Genomic DNA, 24,316 nt, shown 5'->3' on the forward strand with positions numbered 1-24,316 from the left:
CTTGGGCAATATAGGTGACACAAGGGCGCTATGGTATTCTAAGATATATGAAGTGATTTTAGCGATGGGCAAAATTACTTTTACATCAAGAAGACCTCGAAATACTAATTTACTAATATAGAAAAATACCAAAGAAGTGATAATAAAACAAACAGAAGGAAGAATGGTTAAGGCGTAAAATATTGACTCGGATTACGAACGACTAACTTAAAAAGTTTGAAGTGCTTTTTCGCAAGATTGAAATTTCTTATGGACATCGGACTTTCATGATCATAAGAATAGCTTGCGCAGAAATGAAACGGGAATGGAGAAAAGCCACCAGCACAACTTAACGAATTCAATGGTTTATTCCAAACTTTTTGAATTAATTTACAGGTAACTAGTTTAAGTCCTACAAAACATTGCGTTAATGAAATTTCTGTAGCCCGGATAATGTTCATAACAATTTGGATGTGTTAACACGGACACCGTTTCTTTCACGTGAGTTTGTTTGGTACAAGCTAGTTTGGCTTTCAAAAATTCACATTCAAGGCAATTACAAATAAAAAGCTATTTCATTTTGTTTATGTATTCAATCCAACCAACCATTTTACGAAAATGTAAAGTCAAGCCCACCATTGGTATTTGTATAACGGAACCAGTGTAATGAAAAGTAATAGCAAGACTATTATGAACACGAATCATTTTAAGTTTTCGTTTATTGCCCTAGTTTTCTTTAGGATAATCTCTCTAACGTGGCGAGATACCTATAATAAAAGAAAGGGGGAATCCACTTTGCTCTATTCTTAGGCCTCCCCTATGCATGAATTTATTGTTATCAAAGCTTCACTGCCGCGCATCTAAACAATTTAGCGTTCTTGACACCTCAACCAATATGGTGGCATAAACTAGATTTCACTCCCAAAAGGTCATCTACCAATAACAATTCATACAAGAAAATGGAACCATCAACCACTGCCTCGACCTTACCAAATAACCATGTTATGTCCACATTCAGTTGAGGCGTTCGGATTAGTACAGGTTTCTAAAATAATAATTAGAAGCGAATTCAAAATTCCTCGCTATTATTACGAAACACGGTCTAGCACAGTTCGATTTATGGCCCTTGTGTCGAAGAAGGGCGTTCACGTTCCTTAGAATTGTGATTTGTAGCTGCACTGACGTTTTTAAAAACACTTACCAACATTTCTGGTAGATACAGCTTATGTTCGAGTCAGCCGGGGATTGCAAAAGACTTGATACGACTTTGGTGCCAATATGAACATACTTCTTTATTATTTACTACGAGTGCATAATTTTTTTTCAAACATTATTTACGTTTTTGTGAATATTTCTTCATCTTTGAGCCGATGTTCCAAGTTCATGGTGGCTTTGAAGTTTCAAATTCACCCGACAAAATTATCTGCCTTTTGACTCTTAAGGATTTAAATTACAAAACTTCCAAACGAACCCAATGTTTAACAATTCTTTCAAAACTACATCATAATCGTATAATAAACTTTTCTTTATAAATTCTACAAAAATGGAACTTTTGATACGACCCAAAGCGTACAGCAAATTCTTTGCACTAACTACAACTTGATTTTAGTATCCAATGCTTTGTATATGGCACTTTGTAATGGTGTATAATGTTGATTTAAGGGTAACATTCGGTGCATACCACATTAAATTGTATTTAAGTGTATTAAAACCGTAATCGTCTACATTTTACACATTGTTATTCCTTAGATGTGTTGTCAGCCTTAGGGTATGGTAAAGTGGCACAAGTTCTATTCCTGACAAAGATGCCTTTTCACCTTGGCACCAAATTGGACTCAAATGTATCGCCCCAAACTTAAATCACTCTTGCCGTTTCACTAATGAGATGGACTCAATCCTAAATAGAACTTGAAATGGGAAAAAAAACATGGCAGCCATGTAGGTGGCATTCACAAAAGAAGTTCACGAGAAATCTGTTTTGTCAATATTGATCATCATGGTGCGGGTGACGTCATAACCGCACCATATCAGGGAGGTGGGGTGGGTTGGAAACTCTTTGTACTACGCATGCCATGCCTGCCAATGTGAAACAACTCCCCAGCCAAGATATAAATGATTGCCCTCCCCCCCTCTCCCCCCCGTCCCCCCCCCAAAAAAAATTGAGTTCGCAATTACACTGTGATTACTCTTAAGAAAACCACCTTGAACGGGATGACATGAAAAGTGTGTGATAAAACGAAGGAGGTTAAAGAAAATGGATCTCTAAACTTCAGATGCTGCTTGTCCCTTATATTACTCTCTTTTTCTAAGACTCGTCGACATGACAACAAATCAACCAAATTTCGATTCATTGCCTTTACGTTCGACCACAATTTTCAATTGAAAGACAAAGCCACTTCTATCGTGATATTCTAGCTATTGTAAACAATTCAACCTATAATTGTTATAACGTAATAGTTTCGCAGCTATAAGCAAACATACGTTGCTTAAAATGCAATACTCTTGGGTCTTGGTTGGCGCCCAGTCTTCCCCTTCTGTGACGCGTCCGAAGAGGGCTGGTGAAGACTCGAGTCATCTTGCCACCTCAGTAGATCCACGTTCCCAATACTCTTTGGTCGGACGCGCTTCTCACTTTTTGCTCGACGAAGCTGCACTGGCTCATCGTGAACCTTTTGGAAAGCAGCTAACATGCTGGTGTGAAGTTTCTTTGGAACGGGTTTTTCCTCGGGCGTGTAAGTCTAGAACAAGCAAGTGACGACGTGTTAGGTAGTTGTTACAGTAAAGCGAGAAACAGAAAATATGACGATTTGCGAAATCACGTTTAACTAGGAAGGCTTCTAGCAGTCTGAAACCCGAAAACAATAAGTCAGCGCTTAACATAAAAGTTGCGGCAAAATACAGAAATACATGTACTCCGGTTAGCCTGAGTACCACTTTGGTTAGCCTGAACAGTACAGCACTCCGGCTAGCCTGAGTAGCGTTTCGGTTACCTTAAGTTAGCGCTGACTTGGGAATGGTTAGCTTTTTAATAGGGTGCAATTCCTGTATTCAACTGCACGTAACATAAAAGTTATATTTTTCTCCTGACATCAAATCACTGACGAAAAGCGCTAGTCACAAAGCATAATGTTGAATTGCTTTTATTTATCGTCTTACAAAGTTCTTTTCCATTATAGCTCTTAGTCCTCTTGCAATTGGGAAGATACACTATGAAATTCCGGTTACAATACTCACAAAAGCTCTAAAGCTTCCACTCTTTTTTAAATCCACTTCTACATAGACGCCTCTCTCCCTCTCTTTAGAAAGTTGAGTTTCTAGTAAATCTCACTCCCAGCCGAACTTCTATTTTGAAAGCTTCTCCTTTATTACTTTTACACTGAATCTTGAAAGCCGATAATAACATTCTCACTGTCTAAATAGAGGGAAAGGAAGATTTCTTGCCGAGGTACGGTCGTAACATAAGTTATACATACTTCAATTGGTTTATCTTCTTCTTGCGTTTCTTTATATTCCTCCGTCCTACAAAAAACAAAGGCTATTAAATTTCTACTTCGGGGGTGCAAAGTAATGTTTCTGCTATGCTCAAGACTACAGTTAAGGAGAATCCTCCCCATTTATGTTAAATGCAAGTTTACCTCTCACCATTTTGACAGCGTTTTACTGTAGAACACAAGTTGGATCCTACCAACAATCATTCTCTTTTATTACCTTTCAAATTAACTCCATAAAGAAAGTTTGTTTTACATGGCTTGCCTGCAGGCGTATTTTGGGCGCGCGAGTGCACATTTTTGTATTAGGCCGCCATCTTGGATTTCCCCTCTTCCCCATCCTCTGCGCCAACCCTCTACTGGTCAAGAATCCAATGACAATCCAAGATGGCGGCATCGATTACAATCCAAGATGGTGGTTTCAAACTCTAGTTTATCGGGCGTTCCGTTCCAAAATAACGCCTGCACTGCAGGCCACAAATGACAGACAATGGGCGTTTGCCACTTGAGAGCGTTTTCACAAATCAACAACCGAAACAAACGAAATAGTTCATGATTCAGTGATTTATGATCCCAAGAGTCCAAAATTTCCAGCCTCAATAAATAACTGTTCCGTTTGTGTTCCAGCCGAAATTACCAAGGGTTTTGGCTAAATGGTAAACATCTCATTCAAGACTGAATTTTCTAGACTTTTTCACAGCTGCTTAAAGGAACTACGTCACTTTGCGCATTCTGAAAAGGAAGAACATGGCCTAAATTTTTCAAGTTCGTCGTTTGTAATCCGTGTCAATCTTCTGCATCCTTCAGTATGCTTGTTTCTTTATGGTTTATTATTATCTCTCTGGTGTTTTTCGTTCTTAATAAACTGCTACTTTCAAGTTTCCTTCCATTTTAAGCTTATTTTCTACGTGGCCAAAATAGCTCAAAATGCAGTGACTGAGCTCTTTTAAATTGTGTACATAATTCCGATGATCAGTCATGTGTTTGAAAATGTGAAACGGTGACTTACCATATTCATCATTTTGTGGTATTTACCTGTCTATAGAATATTTCTTCTCCAGTGACTGGTCCTTGGGGCTAACACCACCGTTCATCTCCTTATCATGTGGGACATCTGACACACTATCAGTAGAGGTACTGTGAGCACTTTCCATCGAGTTCTTTGAAGATGATCTTGAGCCTTTGGTTTTGTTTGACTTTCGACGAGAACCTGAATCGGCTCTCTTTTTTTCCCCCTCAAATTGCGAACGAAGTTCTTGTGGCAAACGACCAACACTAACACCTTTGTCCATTCTGTCTGTGTCTGCATCAGAATCTTTGAGTCTTGATGGTTCTCTTTCGATGGGTATTCTTCTGTGCCTTTCAGAATCTGACTCTGTTGAAGACGCTGATTTGCTCCTGAAATCTCTTACCTGACTACCACCACTTTCTTCAACATAGTCCGAGCCCTCCTCTGCTTCCATCCTCCTGCGTTCCTCGAATCTCAACTTGGCCAGCTCTTCTTCCTCCTGCCGCTTCCTCTCCTCTGCCATTCGTTTCGCACGTTCCGTTCTCTCGACAGCCTCTTGCGACCTGGCATTCAGGAACCTATCTACATCAAGTCGCTTGCCTGTGTTGATCCGTTTCTCGTAGTCAGAGTCTTCCTGCGTCATATGGGGCCCTCCGCGGTAAGCATCAGACTCGTCCATATTAACAGGCGCACTCTCCACATCCTGCTGACTTTGAACACTTACAACTTCTTGCACCACCTCTGGGGCCCTCTTGCGTGGTTGCGCTTTTGGAACGACTGATCCTTCCTTCTGGAACATGGAGAACTGTTGGTAGTTTAGCTTTCCAACATTCTTGGGTTTGTCGCTTTCTGCTTCATCTGTGTCCATATTTAAGCCTTCTTCCGTGACAAGCAATCCTCTGGAATCATCATCTTCCCGTCGCTGTGGACCCTCGCCCTTAATTCTCAACATTTCATTCCGCTCTTCTCTTAGTCTCCGTTCTTCTAATTCTTTAGCTCGTCGCTCGTTTTCTTCCGCTTGTCTTTGTTGTTGCTTTATATACCACTCCCTGTCAAGCTTACCCACACTCTTTCGCTTTTCTTCGTACATCTCGTCCTCTGTTGGACGCCTTTCTAAATCCTCCTCGTAAGGACTGCTTTCAATCAAATCAACAGACGCCATCTGGACAGTTTCGACTTCCGGTTCCGGTAACTTGTATTCTTCTGTCTTCTTCTGCTCCACCCGCAGCCTTGACTTCAGCTCTGGTTCTTCCCTCGGACCCCGCTGGAACTGCAACAGCTTGTTTGTATCAAGACGCCCCACGCTGTAGATATCATTCTCAGTGCGGCTGACAGGAACACCATCGAAGGAACCAGATTCGAATTTCAATTTTGCTGCTTGTTTCTGCCTACGCATTTCTTCCAAACGCATCAGCTCTTCTTCCTCCTCCTTTCGTAACCGCTCTTCCTCTTCTTGTCTGAGTCGTTCAGCTTCCTCAAGCCGACGCCTCTTTTCTTCTTCCTTACGAGCTCTCTCCTCTTCTTCCCTCTTTCTCGTCTCCTCTTCTCGACGGATCCTTTCTTCTTCCCTGGCCCGGGCCTCGGCTTCCAGTCGTCTTCGACGCTCTTCCTCTTTTTTGAGTAATTCCCGCTCCTCACGCTCGATACGCCTGCGTTCCTCTTCTTGAAGTCTCTTTCGCTCTTCTTCCTCTTGCTTTCGAAGGAAGAAGAACTGATTTTGGCTCAATCTCCTGACATCCTTCGATTTAATTTTCACTTCGTATCCTTCATCTTCCTCTCCTCCTTGGAAAATCATGTCAGGTTGGGATTCAACGACCTCATCATGGACAACCTGAACAAGTTCATCTTCTTGAACCACAGATGTCCTTGATTCCTTTTTGGATTCCTTCCTGTTCTTTTCTGCATCTGACCGTGTTCTGGCCACTGGGACTTCTTCTCTCTTTTGCTGTTGCAAGAAAGGACTGTTGTCAAGAACCAGCTTATTGACCTGACCTTTTTTCACTTTCAGCTCAAATTCATCATCGTCATCATCATCAACATCTTTTCCCTTGGAATCTTCAAGATCGTTTTCATTCCTGGGTGCCGTCTCTGTTACCAACACTCGTTGAGTTTCTAAAGTTTCTTTCTTGGGCCTTCTTGTGATGGGAACCTCTTCTCTGTTTTCACTCATGAATTGAACCAGTAGATTGGGATTAATTCTTCGAATCTCTTTCGTTCGAACCTTTGCTTCGAATTCATCATCGACGGAATCCGTGTCGTCCTCTTCTTCGGCTTCCTGAGCTTCTCGTTCCAGCCGTCTTTGCTCTTCCAATCTTGCACGTGCAATTTCTTCCTGCTCCTGTTGTTTTCGTCTTTCTTCCATTTTGCGCCACTCAGGGACATCATCATCGTCTTCACTTTCATCGTCATACCTCTCCAGGGTGGTTGCTCCATAAGCATTGATTTCGGGCTGAAACGAAAACAATTAAACATTTGTTAGATAATGTCAGTTTGATAACCTTAACAACTTTCACACCAGCATGTCAAAATGACTAAACATAAGGACGTTTTTTTTTTGTTTTTTACATTAAACTGTTAATTTACTCCGGTACCTTATATTATTAAGAGATTGATCTCGCCCGGCCCCTTTGTATCCTTAAGTCTTGAAGTGATAGGTGTATTACTTTGCAGAACCCTATCTCATGTAGATGTAGATGTAGATGAGGTAGTCATGGCATATATGTATCAATAGTATTTTGTAATCGATCATGGCAATATCTGGTATACCGTGAGTAATTGTCCTTGTGTAGTTGCCGAGTGTTCTGGCTGCGAAAGTTGCACGTTGTTTAGAGGTTTCGTCGTTACTGAAAAGTGCTTTGTGATACAGTGATACATTTAGAACAACACGATTATAAGGTAAGCAGACTTTTGTTGCATAAACTACAACGAATCGTCATTGCCATGCCTTTGTAATCCGGCTTCTCAAAGATAATTATGGACGAATCTAAGAATTATGAGAAAACACTACACGTAATGAAAGGCGGTTATCTTCACGCAGCTTAACGTAAACGAATGATTGTGTTCGTATGTATTGTTACGGACCGTAGCATGCGTGGTACGACAAATGAATACCTCATCTTGTTCCTCTTCCCACTCGTTTCTCGGCGCTGATTCCACGTTGGTAGGCTGCACATTCTGAATATAAAGTTCTTCGTGGACAGCAATTCTAGACGCACGAGGAACGTCCCTGTGTGGTACAGGGACAGTATCTTGTTCCTGTGTTTGCAGGAAAGGCAAGGTATCAAGCTTCAACTTTCTAATTTGCTTACTCTTAACTTTCTCTTCGTATTCATCCTCCACTTCTCGTTCTTTTTCTATTTCATCGAAATGGCTGTCGACAACAGGTGCTGATTCGGACACCTGGACACTGGCTCTGTCAACTTTCTGCTCCTTAGGTTTCATCGACTTGTGAGGCTTTTCTGGTTCTTTCGCTGGCTCTCTCAAAAACTGACCCAAGAGATTGGGATTTATCCTTCTTATCTCCTTTGTGCGCACTTTCGCTTCAAATTCATCATCGCTTGAATCGCCTTCCTCTTGTTGATCTTCCTCCAAGGCCTCACGTTCCAATCGTCTTTTTTCTTCTAATTTTGCTCTTTCAATCTCTTCCCTTTCTTGTTGTCTTCTTTGCTCCTCCACTTTCCTCCATCCAGGAATTTCGTCATCTTCACTTTCCTCTTCGTACGTGTAGGTGTAAAGCACTGAGGTGTCAGGCTACAAGTGATGAATATAGTTTAGCTATCCATGTAGTGCGTATGTTTTCTGCTCCCCCAGGGATAACCATGCCAGATATTGAGCCATGCAGGAATTAGATGCATAGCGAAAGAAGAGCACGGCAAAGGCTAAACTGATTAAGGTGCAGAACAATATAGTAAGCAGGCCTACAGCCAACAGAGCAAGGATAAGAGTAAGATGACTGGTGCACAGCCATGCTAGATATTAAGTCATACTGTAAGCAGGTGCACAGCGCATGCAGAACAAGGGGAAAAGTTGATTGGTGCACAGCCATGGAAGATATTGAGTCATGCAGTAAGCAGGCGCACAGCACATGCAGAACAAGGGCAAAGGTTAATTGGTGCACAGCCATGCAAGATATTGAGCCATGCAGTAAGCAGGTGCACAGCGCATGCACAAGAAGAGAGAGAGTAGTTGAATGGTGAACAGCCATGCTAGATATTGAGCCACGCATTAGGCAGTGCACAGCGCATGCAGAACAAGGCAAAGAGTAAGCTGATTGGTGCAAAGCCATGCAAGATATTGAGCCATGCATTAAGCAGGCGCACAATGTAGACACATCAAGGAAAAGAGTGAACTGATTGGTACAAAGCCATGCTAGATATTGAGCCGTGACGAAAGTATGCACACAGCGCACAGTGAACGATGTAGGCAGTAAGCGTAAAATCGTTTTCTTTTTGTGAAGTCAAGTGTCTGGAACGTATGTGTTTATTACTAGCAGCCGAAAGGTGCAAACTCGTATTGCAAATAGAATAGTAAGGGGCATCAACTACCAGACTGACTCACTATGGAGTCAAAGAGTAACTTGTAGTCTGTTTTGTTGTTGTAAGATATGTTTAAGAGTATCGTGCTTTGTCTAACGCTCAAGCGCAAATGGCACATGCTGATTTATTTTATTTGCTCTCTTGCGTTACTAAGCAGCAAGGAGACAGCCGGCGCTAGCGCACATTTATGCAGCATCTGGCTACGTTACAGCTACACAAGGTGAAAGCGTTACCATAGAATCCCTTCTTTAATTGAATGATCATGACATGCATGACACAATCCAAATACACAGTTGGGCTTTTCCTTACCTCTGTTTCGGTCTTTACTTCGCTCACAGGACTGCAAAGAAAACAAAATATAAAACTTGGTACGTTTTTTTTCTTGCACTGATAGAAATACAAATACAAACTCTGACCATAGAATGTAAACCATTTTAATTTCGCTTTAACTTTTCCATTGGCTGTTGCGTCCTATTTGGTTTTTCTCATGCACAACCTATTCATATAATGAGGCTCTTTCAGATTTAAATTTTTTTTTAGCCCGCCAATAGTTAATAGAGGGGAATGGTTACGAAGCCCTACAAACATCAAAGGAGCAAACAAAGACAGCTAGATTTATGTTGGAAGGTCTACGACTGTGCACAATTTTCTTTTTTGCGCTCATACACGACGCATGAAGTACGTAACCAGAGCGTTTCTATTGGTTAGTTCGTCAGTCTGATGTAAACAACTATTGTGTTTTGTGCACGGTCAATGTGAAAAAAGCGAACAAAAACATACAACAAAGACGTTAATCGGGTTTCATGACCATTTCTCTCTAATAACTATGGCCTGGTAGTTCAAATGTAACCATAAACACTTGCACTCATAACAAAAGAAGCTCTTACCTAATATCTTCAATTTCAAGCTCTTCCTTCTCGGGTTCCTTAACTTTCAATTTAGCTGACACAGAGGTCGTCTGTGTTCTCTTAGGCGCTGGTTTCTCTTCTACATCAGCCGGTGCTTGTTGAAAGCCAGCCATGAGGGCTATATTCAGCTTTTTGGGCTGGAAATGCCCTGCAAGTTCCCACTGCTTCTCCTCTTCGGTTAGTTTGTAAACTTCATCTGTGTCCACTCGAGGCACTCTCTCTTCTTCGCTTTTACTTTCACTTTCACTATCATTCTCCTTTTCACTTTCAGTTTCGCTCTCGCTGCTACTTTTAACATCACGGCTCTCAGTTTTGATCTCCATCTGGATTGGCTAAAGGGCAAGCAAAAGATAAATATCACTAATACGTCATAGTTACCATTTGTCTTTGTGAAAACGAGTCTTCGAGCGAAACAATTCCTTTGAAAATGTGTTCCAACTTTACGTTCATTTTCACGTAAATCAAACTCATTTTGATATGAAAGGCTTTGCACTAGGACTCGTTTTGAAACAGAGGCACAAGGCAACTCGTAAAAGGCCTTTTGCACCAGGAAATGGAACCACCTTTTTCCAGGGTTTCTCGTTCCCATAACTGGAGTGGAAAAAAGAAAAAAGTGTGAACAACGTTGATAATTGAATAAGCATGCAGTCCGCAGATTTTGCCGCCATTTTTTTCAAAGAGGTACAAACTTGATGCAAAATGTTTGTATGTGAATCTGCTGTCAACAAAACTGCTATAACTTGACTTGCATTGCTTGTATTTAACTTGCACTAGCCCACGAGTATTCAGTGGGGAATCCCCTCCCTTTACGTTTCCCTTTATTTTCTCCCAGCCCACCCCTAAAACTCTTGCCTTGGAACAAGCTCTACTTAAGAGAGCTAGCTCGCAGGTTACCAATCCTCCTGGTATCGAGGTAGGTTATCTAACACATAAAATAACTGAGATGATCAAATTCGTTCACTGTACGAACACAAACAGACAAGAAGCTAAAGTTACCTCAGGTGAACGTTCTTTAGCTTGACCGTTGCTGCAAAAAGGTAAAAGAAAATCAATTAAATTTATAATAAGATTAACTTTGGAAAAAAAAAACGGAGTTTCGTTGTGATCATGGCATAAAGCAGAAAGTTAATACAGTAGGCCATTTTATAGCTGTGTACTTAGTTACCTGGCCTTTGAATGGCAGCGAGGCTGAATGTGATCTTGCTTTGATACAAGCCTCTCTGCTTTTCTCATTTAAATGCAAACTAGTTAGCATTAAAACAACTTGATTCACACAACAAAAACAGTAAGGTCTGTATCAAAACAAGGTCAACGCCAGCCTTGCTGCCATTCAAAGGCCAGGTCACTGAGCAGACAACTGTGAAACTGTCTATTGAATAGTGATCAAAATTGCGTAATATCTCTTTTTAGATCGAAATAAATTCAATGTTTAACTGTTATTTTAACCTCATAGCAATGTTTGAATCATGTCATCACAATGTTGTCACGGTACAAAAAAAGAAGAAAAAAATAGGCAGTTCTGTTTGCAGCCTGGGGAAAACGAGTTGCTTATTTGAGACTGCAAAACGGTCATTTGGGCGAGTTTGGTCACAGGCGGCCCAGACGCTGAATACGATTAATATGTGACAATATGCTGTTGGTGATTGCGTTACAATTTTAGCCGTTTACAAGACAACGTATGAGAATGCTTCGAAAATTGCTCTTAATGCTACGCGTAGAACATAATTTAAATAAAAGTGGCTTACCTTATGTTTTTACTGCGTTATTATGGTATCTCTGTGGACTTAAACCGCCTCCAGGAACACAGTGATATCAAAATAACGCAATACAAACATAAGGCAAGTCACTTTTATTTAAATTATTTTCTACACATGGCATTTAGAGCAATTTTCGAAGCATGTAAACGGCTAAAATTGTAACGCAATCGCCAACAGCATAATGTCACGTGTTAGTCGTAGGCAGCCTGTGTTTTGGTCAACGACTGCGTGACAACAAACAGCGTGACAGACGACGTGACAATTCGCGGATAACTCTCTTACTCTCGCAGCAATAATTACCGGCCACTGGACAGAAAAAAAAAAAATGTAGCTGTCAACACACAGCTGTTAAAGACCGTGGCACAAAGTAACGCGAAAAATTTACAATACTCTGCAGAACGACTGATATGAGATAAAACTTCACTATATTAGTTCAATGATTTTATGGTAATTATCCTCTAAGGAGGTTAAAAGACCCTCGCATTAAAATAGTTTATATTAAACACTCATGCAACCGTTAGGTTTATTTTTAGCAACTTTTTCCTCCGTTTGGCACGCTTTAGACGTTGATATTTTAGCTACTTATTCTTTATAAAAGTGTGAAACTCAAAACCTCAACTCGACTCAGGAATTCACGCTTTTAATCCCTGAACTAACACTACGTATCGTTTGAATTGACCGACTGTTTTTTGGGATATATATTGGCCTCGAAATCTTTTCAAGACAAAGATGGCGAGTAATACCTAGCGATGCAGTAAAGCAAAACAATTGGCAAGGAAGCTACAGTAAAATCAAAACGAGAAAAAAAAAATTAGATGCGATTGAACATGTGATCACCACCTTATATGCTGCATTTTCGGTTCAACACGGAACGAATTTGCCTCAAATTGCCCGAGGAAAGAAATCTAAGTTTTCTCACCTTAATTTTTCATCGGCTGCCGCGCTGTTCTGCCAATCGATTTTAAGTTTCGTGGGTACCAAAGCAGCTTGATCGTCCGAAGTCTCTCCTTTCATCCAGTCGTAGCGACTTCCGACTTTCGTTCTAGGCTTAGCTTTAGGTTGCTCGGGTTGCGTCTCAGACAGGCTGTGAAATACAGTTTTGTGAAGTCGCCCTGGCTGGAAATGTCCAGCGCTTTCCCATCGCTGTTCTTCCTCGGTTAGGTTTGTATTCGTCTCTGCTTCAACAGACGGTGTTGTCGAGGTGATAACCTCGATATCACCGACCTCCATGGCTTCTTCGTTGTCTTTATCTTCCAAAGGATCGAACTAAAACGGAATATTTGTCGACTACATTAACAATTACGTTCGGTAAGCGATCGGCCACAAATGCTCAGCTAACGAAGTGCACGTTCTGCACTGTTAAAGCCCATAAACATGCTTGCTATGTAAATTTGCCCGAGAGACTCTCAAGGAATACAAGCGGGTAGACCAGGTGATATCAATTATTGCTTGAGAGACCACTAGTGAAAAATTAACTAGCAGTGTAACACAGAAGGCCATCTAGATTACTTCAAAAACTTGACGTTGATTTGAATAGACAATCAAGTTCTTAAGCAGTCTCCAGACCGTGTATTCGTCAATATAATCGGTAAACAAAGAAGGTAGAATTTGAATATGCACAGAACTTTAAAGCCTGGAAAATGTGTGGAATCAAAGCGGCAAAAAGTCGACTGAAGAACATAACTGATCGGCTTTTAATAGTTCCAAATATGAGATGGAAAAATGTCAAACAATACAAACACTTTTAACAGCTACGACTGACAAAGATAAACATAATTTTATGCTTTGTAAATACTTCGGCATAAATTGAAATATTCCAAAACATTGACCTGGTTACGGAATGTCTGACACTGAAAAGCTTCGTTCAAAAGGAATGAGTTCACACGGGTCCACATATTCTTATTTCCCAAGAAGTCATTTACGAGACTAAAACAAGACTCTTTCCTGTTAAGTTGCCATGCAAATATCAATTATTTATGTCTGCCATGAAAACGTGAATCTAGAATTTTTTGGATGGTAGTAACGCAGTTAAAGTATTTTGCAGTTTGTTTATGTTTGGGTCTCTAGGGAAAACCTAGACTATAGACAAAAATCTAGGCTACTTAGGAACAAACCAGACAAATATTTCGAGCTGCAAAACTAAGCCTTATTTTCATCTGCGTTGACTTGAAACCTGTGAAGTGGTCAAATAGTTGTTCTAGTCTTCGTCATTGCAAAAATATTAGTAATTACGAAGTGCTAGCCCGTTTGCAGATAACCAATTGGTTGATTCTGTAATGTTTAAACGAGAAATTGAACGTTGATCAGTGCAGGGTAAAATTAACGGTCTTTAAAGACCCTCTCAAATTTGTTGTGGTATAATGTTACCAACTCATCAATACCAAATCGCCTACAAGCTGTCCGTCAGATTTTACGACGCAAACTTAATTGTGGAGTAAGAAAACAAAAGAAGAAGAGACCGCAAAAAGTTTGAAATTAGGACAAAAGAAATATACTATACTGCATTATACAAAGTGCGTTGCTTATGATGAAAAGTAAAACAAAATTCTTGCTCTTTTGAAAAGTTTGTAAAGTTTTGAAAAATCTCAGGTTTGCTCCATGTCAGGCCTTATCATTCAAACTATACTTCCTTGGCGAATTTTACAACTTTTGTTTCAGCCACAAACAACTTCGATTCAAGTAATTAAAACAAAATTAACATATTACGTTCATTTTCACTCACCAAAACAGTCCTTTTTTCTCGTATTATGGTTGTACTGCTCTCAGGCATGTCTTCGTCCTCTTCAAACGACATGACATTCGTTTGTGGCTCAGAGAACGATTCCCACATGTCCACTAACGAACGCCTCTTCTCCTTCATTGTCATTTCTCGGACAGGTTCGTCGCTCTGTGGCTTTGCGTCGCTTTCGGATTGTTTCTTAGCCTTGAGTTCTTTGGCCGCTCGTCGCTGGTTTTCCTCGATCCTTCGCTTTCTCTCTTCGTGTTCGATCTCTCGGCGTCTTCGATCTTCCTCTGCGTTGTTGCTAGCACGAGTTCGGCTGTCCCATGTTAAGATGGGCTCGATGGCTGGCGCGGATGACATGCTTGTAGGCTGGTGTATAAAGAAGATTGCACAAAGACAGCACAATTTACAACTGTACTGCTACGATGTAGAGTTAAGGATTCGACAGATGTAAACGTATGTAGTGGCATAAGCTCAACGGTTATGTAGATAAACCGATACCAGTAAGGGATTAAATATGCATCAAATTTAGACTCTTATTGTTTTAAACTAACTGACGTTAATTGAAACTGCATTTTATTGGACAAAAGCAAACCTCGGAGGTGTAAATGGCTTGAACTCGACAATCTTCCAGGAACTGCGAGTTTCATCAGCATTAACCCAAAACCAGGGTATACTTTTGGTACAAATACTTGAAACGTTGAAAAATAACGAAAAGTGACCAGGAATCATACCTACTTAACATGTAAAGAGCATTTCTTCTGCATAATGCTGGAACCTTCCGTTTACGATCTTTATGATCATTGAATCTGCTTATTTTGTCTTTTAATTCTCTGTACGTGCACAAAACGTGTCAGAAATGAGTGCGACAGAGTTTGCAAGCAAATGCAAGTAGAGAACTTACCAACTAGTTTTGAAAACCAGGGTACATTTTCTTGAATGTGAACAAAGAAATTTCCAGCGATGTACAAAGAGAAGTAAAAGACAACGTTATTGTGGTATAACTCGTTCACAACTACGAAGATGGTCTACTACGAAATCCACCCTAATAGAATTTGGTTTCAAGTCAAAGTGTCTATGTTGAGTTCTAGTCCTAAATTCTCATAACATGCCCAGTTGAACTCGTTACTAACAGAAAACCCAAAAGAAGTTTCGAATTGTCCAGGGTGGGGACTGCCATTATAAACTTACAGTGTACGGGATATCTATAGGGAAAATGACTTCTTAAGGAGAATTCCTTACCTCATCAAGGTCAAGAAGGTTTGCTGTCAAAACTGGTTCACTCTCCACTTCTCCTTTCTGAGTAACTGTAATGGGGGCCTCGATCTCAACAAGCTTCATAGGTCTGGGGAACATCTCTTCTTCAGCGCTGTCTGCCCTCTTCCTGAACCTTGGACTAGGAGTCGGTTCCTTCTCAGGGACAGACCCATCTGTTGAATCATCCCAGTTCATCAGGTCTGCGGAAGCTTCAACTGGTTTCACTTGCGTCATCATGAAAACCTCTTCGTCTGGTATCTCTGGTTTATCGCCTTTTTTCAACTGGAACGTGAAACTTTCCTTCCTCATTTCTGTTTGCCTCTCTTCGATTTGTGGATCTGTCTTTGGAACTTTCCCGGCATCTGCGCCCGACGTGCGAGTGGATAAATCCTCTTCGCTTCCAGGAGACCTCTTTAAACTCAACTCCTCGGCTGTTAAACGCCGTTTGTTACGTTCGCTTCGACTTCTTTGCCTCTTCGTAGTCTCATCCACTGGACTCTTCGACCCATCTCTCGGACTCTCGACTTTTGGAGAAAGATCCTTCTTTTCCTCAGAGGGTCTCCGACCTTGGATTTCCATTGCTTCTGATGACAGTCCTCGTAGAAGCAACCGCTCTCTTCTCTTCTCCATTTCTTTGATCTTCTCTTCCAAGGAATCATCAGATGTTGATCTTGTCGTTCTATGCCTGGACGAGTCACTCCGTTTCCTTTCAACGGGTTCCTGCTCGAATCGCTTTCGACCCTCTTCAAACTTTGCTTTCATAATGTCGCCAGCTCTCTTAATGTCCTCCTCTTCACCTCTGGCGTCGCCTTCACGGCCTTGGCTTCTTGACCTTTCTTTGCCATTCAACACAATAGTCTGTTCCGTACTATACTCTACTGCTTCCATCGAAACCGTGACATCTTCTGAAGCCTTGTCAGGTTTAGACGAAGCATCTTTAGCTTCTGTGGTTTTACGAGGTTTTTCGTCTGAACTAAGATGAAAACGATACTCCACTTTCTCAGTTTTAGTCTCAACCAAAGTATTTTCCTTATCGTCGTCTTGAGCTTTCCTATAGCAACCCGTCTCCGGATCATACACCATCATCTTGCGCCTCTGGCCCCTAGCTTGCCGTTCTTTTTCAGTAGCACCCTCCATGTCTTCAGGTTCCGTTTGATCTGTAATTTCCTTCAAAGGAGCGTTTTCCCTCTCAGGAGATGGGATGATGACTTCTGTCCTATACCTTGTAATAATCTCAGGAACTGAAGATACGGAATCCTGATTACTCCTCTGGGCTTCCAATAACTTCTCTTCCCGCAGAAGTCTTTCCGCTTCTTGTCGAATGTATTCTCGTTTCTCCTTTTCCTCCCGAATGCGTTCCTCCGCCTGTCGTCTTAACTCTTCCTCTCGCTGATGCTCCTCCTTAAGCTTCGACGAAGTCTTCTTTTTTAACTCCTCAGCTTTGGCCTGTTCCTCGAGCAGCTTTTTCTCAGCCTCCCGTCGAATCTCCGCTTGACGCTGTCGATATTTTTCGATCCTTTCCTCAGCTTCAAGTCGAATTCTTTCCTCGCGATCCTGGATTTCTTTTATCTTATGTTCAGTTTCTTTACGTATCTCCTCTTCACGCCGGACTTGATAGTTGTTAACACGATCGTCTGAAATGAAGGAAGTTAAAGATTAGAATTGTAAGCAGTAATTAAGGGTGCTTTCTATTAGCGCAATTGCCAAAAATTCCGGTATCACATTGCGTGTATTTATACCTTTATTACTACACTTAAAAAGGAATATTATACATTAGTTTAGGTGTTAAAGAGTCAAGAAAAATGCCACGTATTTAAATAGTTTTGAACGAATGGAGTCCGCTCGTGTGTTAAAAGTTGGTCTCTTTTCCTTTATGATTAGTAGCATGTCATAAAGTAGGTTCCAGCTTCCCTCTGCCCCTCTTTTAGATGTTGAATTGTTCATGCATATTTGGTCGGTCTAAGTTGTGACTTTCTCGAAGGTCTTTTTTAAAAGCTGAGTACTTATGTTCATTAATGTACGTTGAAACAGGTGTCGGCGTGTGTATCCGAAATAAATCGAATCGCACTCTAGTTACATTTGAATTGTGCCTCCTTTATTCTTATGCCGACCATTAACCTGACTAGACAAAGGAATCATGTAGTGTACTTTTTTTCTCTGAACGTAATATCGAGCGTGTAAACTTGGAATAAACAAGAGAACGTTGTTATGACTAGGAGAACCCTATTGCTACAATTCTTCACTTACCACATTCTGATGTTTATATTGAAGAGCGCCCCCTTTCCAATAAGCACCCTTCCCTGAGCTACGAAAAGTAAATTTGTGCCCGGGGCACTAAGTTGAATCGATGAACCATTGTAGATCATTGTTTAAACGAATGTAAGATGGTGTTTAAGAAAATTGACCGAAGTTTCAACGGTGACAGTTGTTTGACCACCTCTAAACGTTGGTTACCTCAGGCTGTCTGCAAGATTTGGTTACAGTATAAAACTAGTATACGATTCAGGCTTCGGGTAGTGGCGTCGTGTTTTCTAGAGTCTCAAGTGAGACCTATATTTAGCCAAAAACCAGGTTTAACATGACCATATTTAGGCTTCCTGAATTTGCTTCTAAAAGTTTGTTCAGGTGTTTAGTGTTCACCGTACATAATGCACGAAAACCTTGACAGGATCCGAATAACACTTGATCACCCGTAGCAAGCAGACTTCAGCAGACCTTAGCAGACTTTAGCCTCCTTCGTACGGTTGTTGAATATGTTTTTGTTTTCTGACGAATTCTTAGGTTTTTGCCGACAAACCAACTCTTATCGTGAGAAAAATATTTTAGCACCAACACCTATTTCATAAACTATGATTAGTCTGAAATAACCATGAAGCCAAATAAATTATACATGGCGTTCTCGCCCTTTTTGAGCTACCGCAAGATGCAAAAGTTCTCAAGTTCCCGTTCTCTTAGAACACAGGGCCCAAAACTTGACAAAAGTGTCATTTAAATGTAGGCCAATAAAACTTATCAATTTCAAGTGTTGAGGAAAACACCAACATTTAAATTACATGTTCCGCAACAAGCACTCTCCGTATATATTAACCTAAATTATGTTTAAAATATGAAGGAATACGAATGTGTCTTTTGAAGAGGTTTTACTTTCCAGTGCTGAAAAATCATGCAAGTAGTTCGTTCGATTATACAAAATAAATCCGACTCTCTCGTTAGTTTTGAACTTTGAGGCAAACCTGGCAGAAACTCATGCGGAAAACGTTTGCAGAAACGCTGAAGTAGAAATCGAGATAAATACATCTTGTTCTAAGAAGGCTTCGACATTCAGAAAACTTAATAACTGTTCTAATATTGTGTGTAGGAAAAAAACTGTCGACAGTTTCAAAAGTTTCGAAAAGCTTGAACATTTTGTCAAGATTAGGAACGAAGGACTACAAGATATGTAAATTATTAAACAATGGTTAAGTGTTGGATTTCCATTTCAACTTTGGCAATTCCAAACTTTGTAATTTTTGAAGGAGCGATGATTTAGTGTTAACTTACCGACTAAAACTGAAATTCTGTTTTCTTGCAGCCGTTGATATTGATGAATCTTAAGCCCATTCTCAGAAGTTTACTGAACTATTCAAGGTAAGTCATCTGCACTTCGGAAGTCTAAAATAACACCAAAACATTTCGACAGCTGCTGGCATGAATAACAGTCACAAAGCGAAATGGAATTGGACGAATACGAGAACTGACAAACATAATGCGTCAAAACATCATTGTGTGTCACAGTAAGACAAGGAAATACCGCCAGTCATTTGCATGTTCCAATGAAGACGTTCTGTACTGAAGAATTGCTTAACATCGGGAAATGATACCTTCAAGATGTCATACTTTTAACACTGAATAATTTAACATTCTGCGAAAGGCAGCTATGAAGTGAAATAGATCGTATGAAATGTGTTCTCAAGACAAGAAAAAATGCTGCAAAATCGTTTCAACCCGTGATATAACAACACATCAGGGAACGAAAAAAAAAAACGTTTCAGGGAAAAAAAACCGATAAAATATACATGATAAAGAAACTCATGTCTTGAACAGGATTGTTTAATCATGATGATCGCATGGACTAGACTTTCTGTCGACTCATCGTAATTTGCGTCCAATGCATTATGTTTTCCGTAATTAAAGAGCCTGTTGCATTAAATGACTGATCTAGTCAGTGAAATTCAGGCCTTTTTAACAATTTTCTTTCCCACTCTTGACCTACTTAAACCAAGGATACCTAAATACCAAGTCAGGATTCGAGCTGAGACTCGAGTTTCGGGTTCTGGCATTGATATTAGTTTGTCTCGCTTACACCCTACTTCACACTAACGTTCTATTGCTGCCGTCCACTCCGGTAGGAAAAAGCCGTTATCTGGGTCTGTTACGGAACGTCAAATATAGCACAAGAAAAAATACTTTTCCACTCCTAAGGGGCTTGGAATCAAACTGTTACACAGAATAATGAGCAATAACAAAACGATTGCACGTTTTGTGTCCTTAAGTGCGAAATCGATTTGTGACTTTGATAGATACTTAAAAAAAATTAACAGAAAGGCTTAAAGCGAAGTCCTAGTTTGACGTATGAAATGTTAATTAATATCTCTTAGTTAAGTAAGATAGTTATTTCGGGAAGGAAACTTGACTCACGCATCAAATGAGTTCACAAAAATATCGTGCACTTTTCAACAAATTTGGTTGTTTTCATTTTTATGTAAATTATTTTCGAGTGAGCTTAGGGCAAACCTTTTAGAATCTTTTTAGAACAAATGTGTGAAGTCGGGTGTTCGTAATAGCAAGAATTTTTAACACCTAATTTCTCCCAAGAAAAATGGAACATGAAAGCGTAGTTAATAGAGTGAAATAGGTAAGAAACCCGGTAAACATCAAAGAAGCAAACAAACAGGCTAAGATTTACGTTGGAAGGTCGCTGACCCTGCATATCTTTTGTTTTATGCTCATAGACTACGCCTGAATTACATAATAGCAAAGGTTAGTTGCATGAACACACATAACCACCTTTTGTAATTTCCCAGGTTTTGTGCAGGGTCAACACACAAAATAGATGAGAAAAATATGCAACAAAGAACTTTGCCACATTTCATAACCATTTCCACCTATTCACTATGATGAAAGAGAAAACGATCTGATCACCAAATGGAAATGTATGGAGTAGGGGAATTTGTATGTGACACAAAGATCTTGTTTCTCTAATTTCTTCCACATGTCCGTAACACAGAGTGTCAAAGGCATGTATTTTGAATCAAGAAGAACATTATTTAGTTAACACTCATCGTGGTCTACTGCAAAACCGGCCAATCAGATTGGTTCTGTCATAGTTGACCACTTGGTGATAGATCACCATGACACGCACGTTGAACTTGAAGACAAAAACGATTTCTTTTTACCTAGAGCTACCTTAATATCATTGGTTTTTGTCTGTCATCCCTGAAAGCGTCACTAAAAATATCAAAAAATAGGAATCTCGTGCGCCAGTTAACTTAGCCTCATAAAGCACTACATTGTTAAACTGTTACTGTCACACCTAGCCTAGGCGAGGGTTTTTACAAGGGCCTTCAAGTTCTCCCAGTCTCACCCTCACTAGTAATAACACTAGCGCGGAAGCTCCTTGAAATCCTTTTAAAGCTGGCGCAGTTGTAAATTCATGATTATTCAGTCTAAAATTTGTCAGATCTCTAAGATTTTATGTGATACTCCGGGATGAACTAGCATATCCGTGGGCCTTAAGGCAGGGGTTAACGTGAAGGCCGTACGTTTTGGCTGGGTATTATGGTTTTAACGCAAATATCTCGTTCACGTTTCAAGCAGTCAAAAATCTCTCTGCCCATCCCACATATCTACGCTTTGGGCTGTTTTGTAAATTTTTTGGTGAATTTTGGGTATAGTTGGGGATAAATAGGTTTTCTCACAGTATTAATACAATTTATCGAAATAGGAAATTTTGAAGATTTGATATTGTTTTAAAATTAGAATTTGAAGTTAAAATTAGTAGACGTACACCAAACAGTTGTCCACCAACCTGGGGTGCCCAAAACTTTTTTTTCTCCTTTTAATCCCTCTTTAAACTTCCTAAAATTTCACTTACATTCATGTTAACCCCGCCTCTCCCCCTTTGAAGGCGGACAATTTCGAATATTTCTTGACGTTTAAATCAAGTTTTTAGTGCCAGATATATTCATCTGATTTGGATAGAAGTTAAAACGTGCGCTTTAACATGTTTAGCTAAAGAAAAAAGAAAATGAAAAACAATTCGAGCAAAATGCTCCTCGTTCTCTGCTCACCCCAACCCCCCTCACCGGTAGCCTGCGAACGCAGACGTATTTCCGGCTGTCACTTGGTTTCGCCGAAAAATAACGTCTGCGAACCCGAGCCAGAAAACGATTTCTGTGACGTAGGAATTCTAAGCCAATCACAGTTGAGCTTAAATAACCCCAGAACTACTGCGCGAGGTATTCGCTGCGAGGAGCACCTTGTGTGAGGCATTTCTTAGACTCCCACGTCCTATGATGCCATGAAATTGCTGTTTTCATTTCTAATCTTGACAGACGTGTTAAACTCGTGATTTTCTTCACACCTATTAGCTTGACAGTAGCTACAGCTTGAATTACCTTAAAATCGTTTGCTTAAGAAGGCCTGGATTAGTCTAGGGTGCAGCTAATCCAGGATTAGACCTCGATTAAATGTAATCCTAGATTAGCGCGCGTTAGTCCGGCTTTAAAACAATCCAGGCCTGGCCACGAGATAAACTTCCCTTGTGTGGGCAAGCGCATCAGGTAAGGATCTATCTTGATCAACCATAATTTTCTCATAATAAACATAAGAACATATGTGTGGAAATCGATAGGGAGAATCATCATTTCGAACAAATTAATGTTTAAACAAATTTCATGGGTCACCGCTAATATAATATGCATGTAGAACATGCTAGTAAAAAGTCACTCGTGCACAAAATTAAATGCCTTAATTGAATTCGGTTTTCCAATTTTTCACAACTGGGAAATTATGCAAATAATAAGAAGCAGATTTGAACAATTTTTTTTCTTTCTGTGTTTGATGCTGGTTTTCAGTTGCGGTAACTTCAAGAAATGAATTAAAAACAAACTACAAACTACGGGCACTGAGTGTCACTTAAAGTGCTAAGTTTGTTAAACAAAAAGTCAAGTCAAATATGGATTTTAATATTGCATCTTGTCTGACATCCTTGAAGAAAGCGAAAGCTTTGTGAAATGAACGTTTTTAAGAATTTGTTTGCAAAGTAAAAGTCAATAGCGCATGAATTACAAAATTGGTAAACAAAATCCAAAAGTAAAGAAGCACAACTCAAATTAATCAAAGCCTTGATTTTTTCCCACGTGAATTAGCTCATTGTGAGTGTTTTAACGCTTGATTTCAGACAAATTATTTCATTCTATCCAAACACTTGTACAACAGATCTTAAAGTAGCCAGGTTTTTGAAAATTTAATAATACTTCGGAAGGTCGATAACTGGCGAGAAATATCTCCTAAGCAGATCGTAAAATCAAGTTTGTAGTCAAGGCGGTCTGTAAATATGGTATCGCACAGAATGACGCATACAACCACAGCAACAGAAAGAGTACAATACTTCTTGACTATCGATTATTTAAGCTGCGGTCAACGACTACAAACAAAGGCGTCCAGTTGCGAGTAGACGGAACCTGTAATCGCGCAATTCACAGAATACCTGACAACGAAACTCTTTCAACTATAAAAAAAAAACCCCGCAATGTTTCGACGGAGCCATTTTGTACATGCATAATCACATGAAACCCATACCTGAAATGATATTGTACTCTCGCTTTCGTAAAGGTACACCTCTTCGCTCAAAGCTGCTCCACTGTCGTAAAAGATGGTGGAAACATGCCACACACACAACCGCTCGACCGAGATCGTCCAGTGTGGTTCTCCTGCCTTGCACCTCGGCTAGCACCGGGAAAAACGGTCCCTTGGGTTGTGTCGTCGCAAATAATCGCTTCTCAAATCCGTTTGTCGAGTTATTACAAAATGTACAAAGCGTGAATGCCGGTTCGCCATTAGTAGAAGGTCTTGGATCCGTTTTTAGGTCCAATGTCGCCATGTTATTCGTTTGTGATACAGAGATAACAAAGTGTTTTATCTCATCTACGAAGGTTTAAACGAACGATACACGTCCACATAAGAAAGTCGGGTTCGTTGATGTTAAAACGGGTTCATTTTAACGTCCTTAATCTCATCAAAATACCAGTCATCCATTAGATTAGTGTAAACTTCATTGAACAGTTTGTATTTACAAATGAAGAACCAGCGAGAAGCCGTGACAGCAGAATAATAATCGCAAATCATATGCAAGCCTGCCTAATTTATGCGATCAGGAACGGAATATAAACTAAGGCAACAATTAAAGTTCAGTAGAACTGATACTTTGGCGCGAAAACCGATCTCATTGGCTTAAACACAGGTGTTTGTTTTCCGCGCGATTGAGGAACACAATAAACTACAGCATTCCGCTGAAATAAGTTTCGCTTCGAACAAAATAACAAATTCGTTCGGTCGGCTCAAGATAACGTTGCTTGTTAAACATGTTAAATTCAGAATTTCTTAATCTACAAGATGTTT

At 40.1% G+C, this 24,316-nt stretch overlaps 1 protein-coding gene across 2 annotated transcripts; it reads right to left on the minus strand.

Annotated features, from left to right (window-relative positions):
• Positions 1 to 328: 328 nt before the first annotated feature.
• On the minus strand, positions 329 to 24,006 carry LOC110068667 (uncharacterized). Of its 2 annotated transcripts, XM_020776076.2 has the most exons (11): positions 23,498 to 24,004; positions 15,641 to 17,289; positions 14,399 to 14,767; positions 12,596 to 12,942; positions 10,916 to 10,946; positions 9,899 to 10,251; positions 9,321 to 9,351; positions 7,588 to 8,226; positions 4,503 to 6,925; positions 3,453 to 3,498; positions 329 to 2,717 (listed from the first exon to the last, which is right to left on the minus strand). In XM_020776076.2, the coding sequence occupies exons 1-11, from the start codon at positions 23,796 to 23,798 to the stop codon at positions 2,466 to 2,468; spliced, it is 6,441 nt and encodes a 2,146-aa protein (XP_020631735.2). In that variant the 5' UTR covers positions 23,799 to 24,004; the 3' UTR covers positions 329 to 2,465. The 2 variants fall into 2 exon arrangements, with proteins under 2 accessions (XP_020631735.2, XP_089142521.1); XM_089286395.1 differs by lacking the exon at positions 7,588 to 8,226 and having other exon boundaries at positions 23,498 to 24,006.
• Positions 24,007 to 24,316: the final 310 nt, after the last annotated feature.

This window comes from Orbicella faveolata, unplaced genomic scaffold (assembly GCF_042242905.1).
Source record: "Orbicella faveolata isolate gen_17 unplaced genomic scaffold, um_ofav_v1 contig_14, whole genome shotgun sequence".
NCBI classification, from domain to species: Eukaryota; Metazoa; Cnidaria; class Anthozoa; order Scleractinia; family Merulinidae; genus Orbicella; species Orbicella faveolata.

What these genes read in the sequence shown, in the direction of transcription:
- LOC110068667 (XM_020776076.2), bottom strand. Translation starts at nt 23,798, where the DNA reads ATGGCGACATTGGACCTAAAAACGGATCCAAGACCTTCTACTAATGGC. An exon ending in GCAGCCGATGAAAAATTAAG is followed by an intron (nt 10,947 to 12,595) that starts GTGAGAAAACTT and finishes ACCTTTTTGCAG; the next exon opens with CAACGGTCAAGCTAAAGAAC. An exon ending in AAGAAATATTCTATAGACAG is followed by an intron (nt 3,499 to 4,502) that starts GTAAATACCACA and finishes TGTTTTTTGTAG; the next exon opens with GACGGAGGAATATAAAGAAA.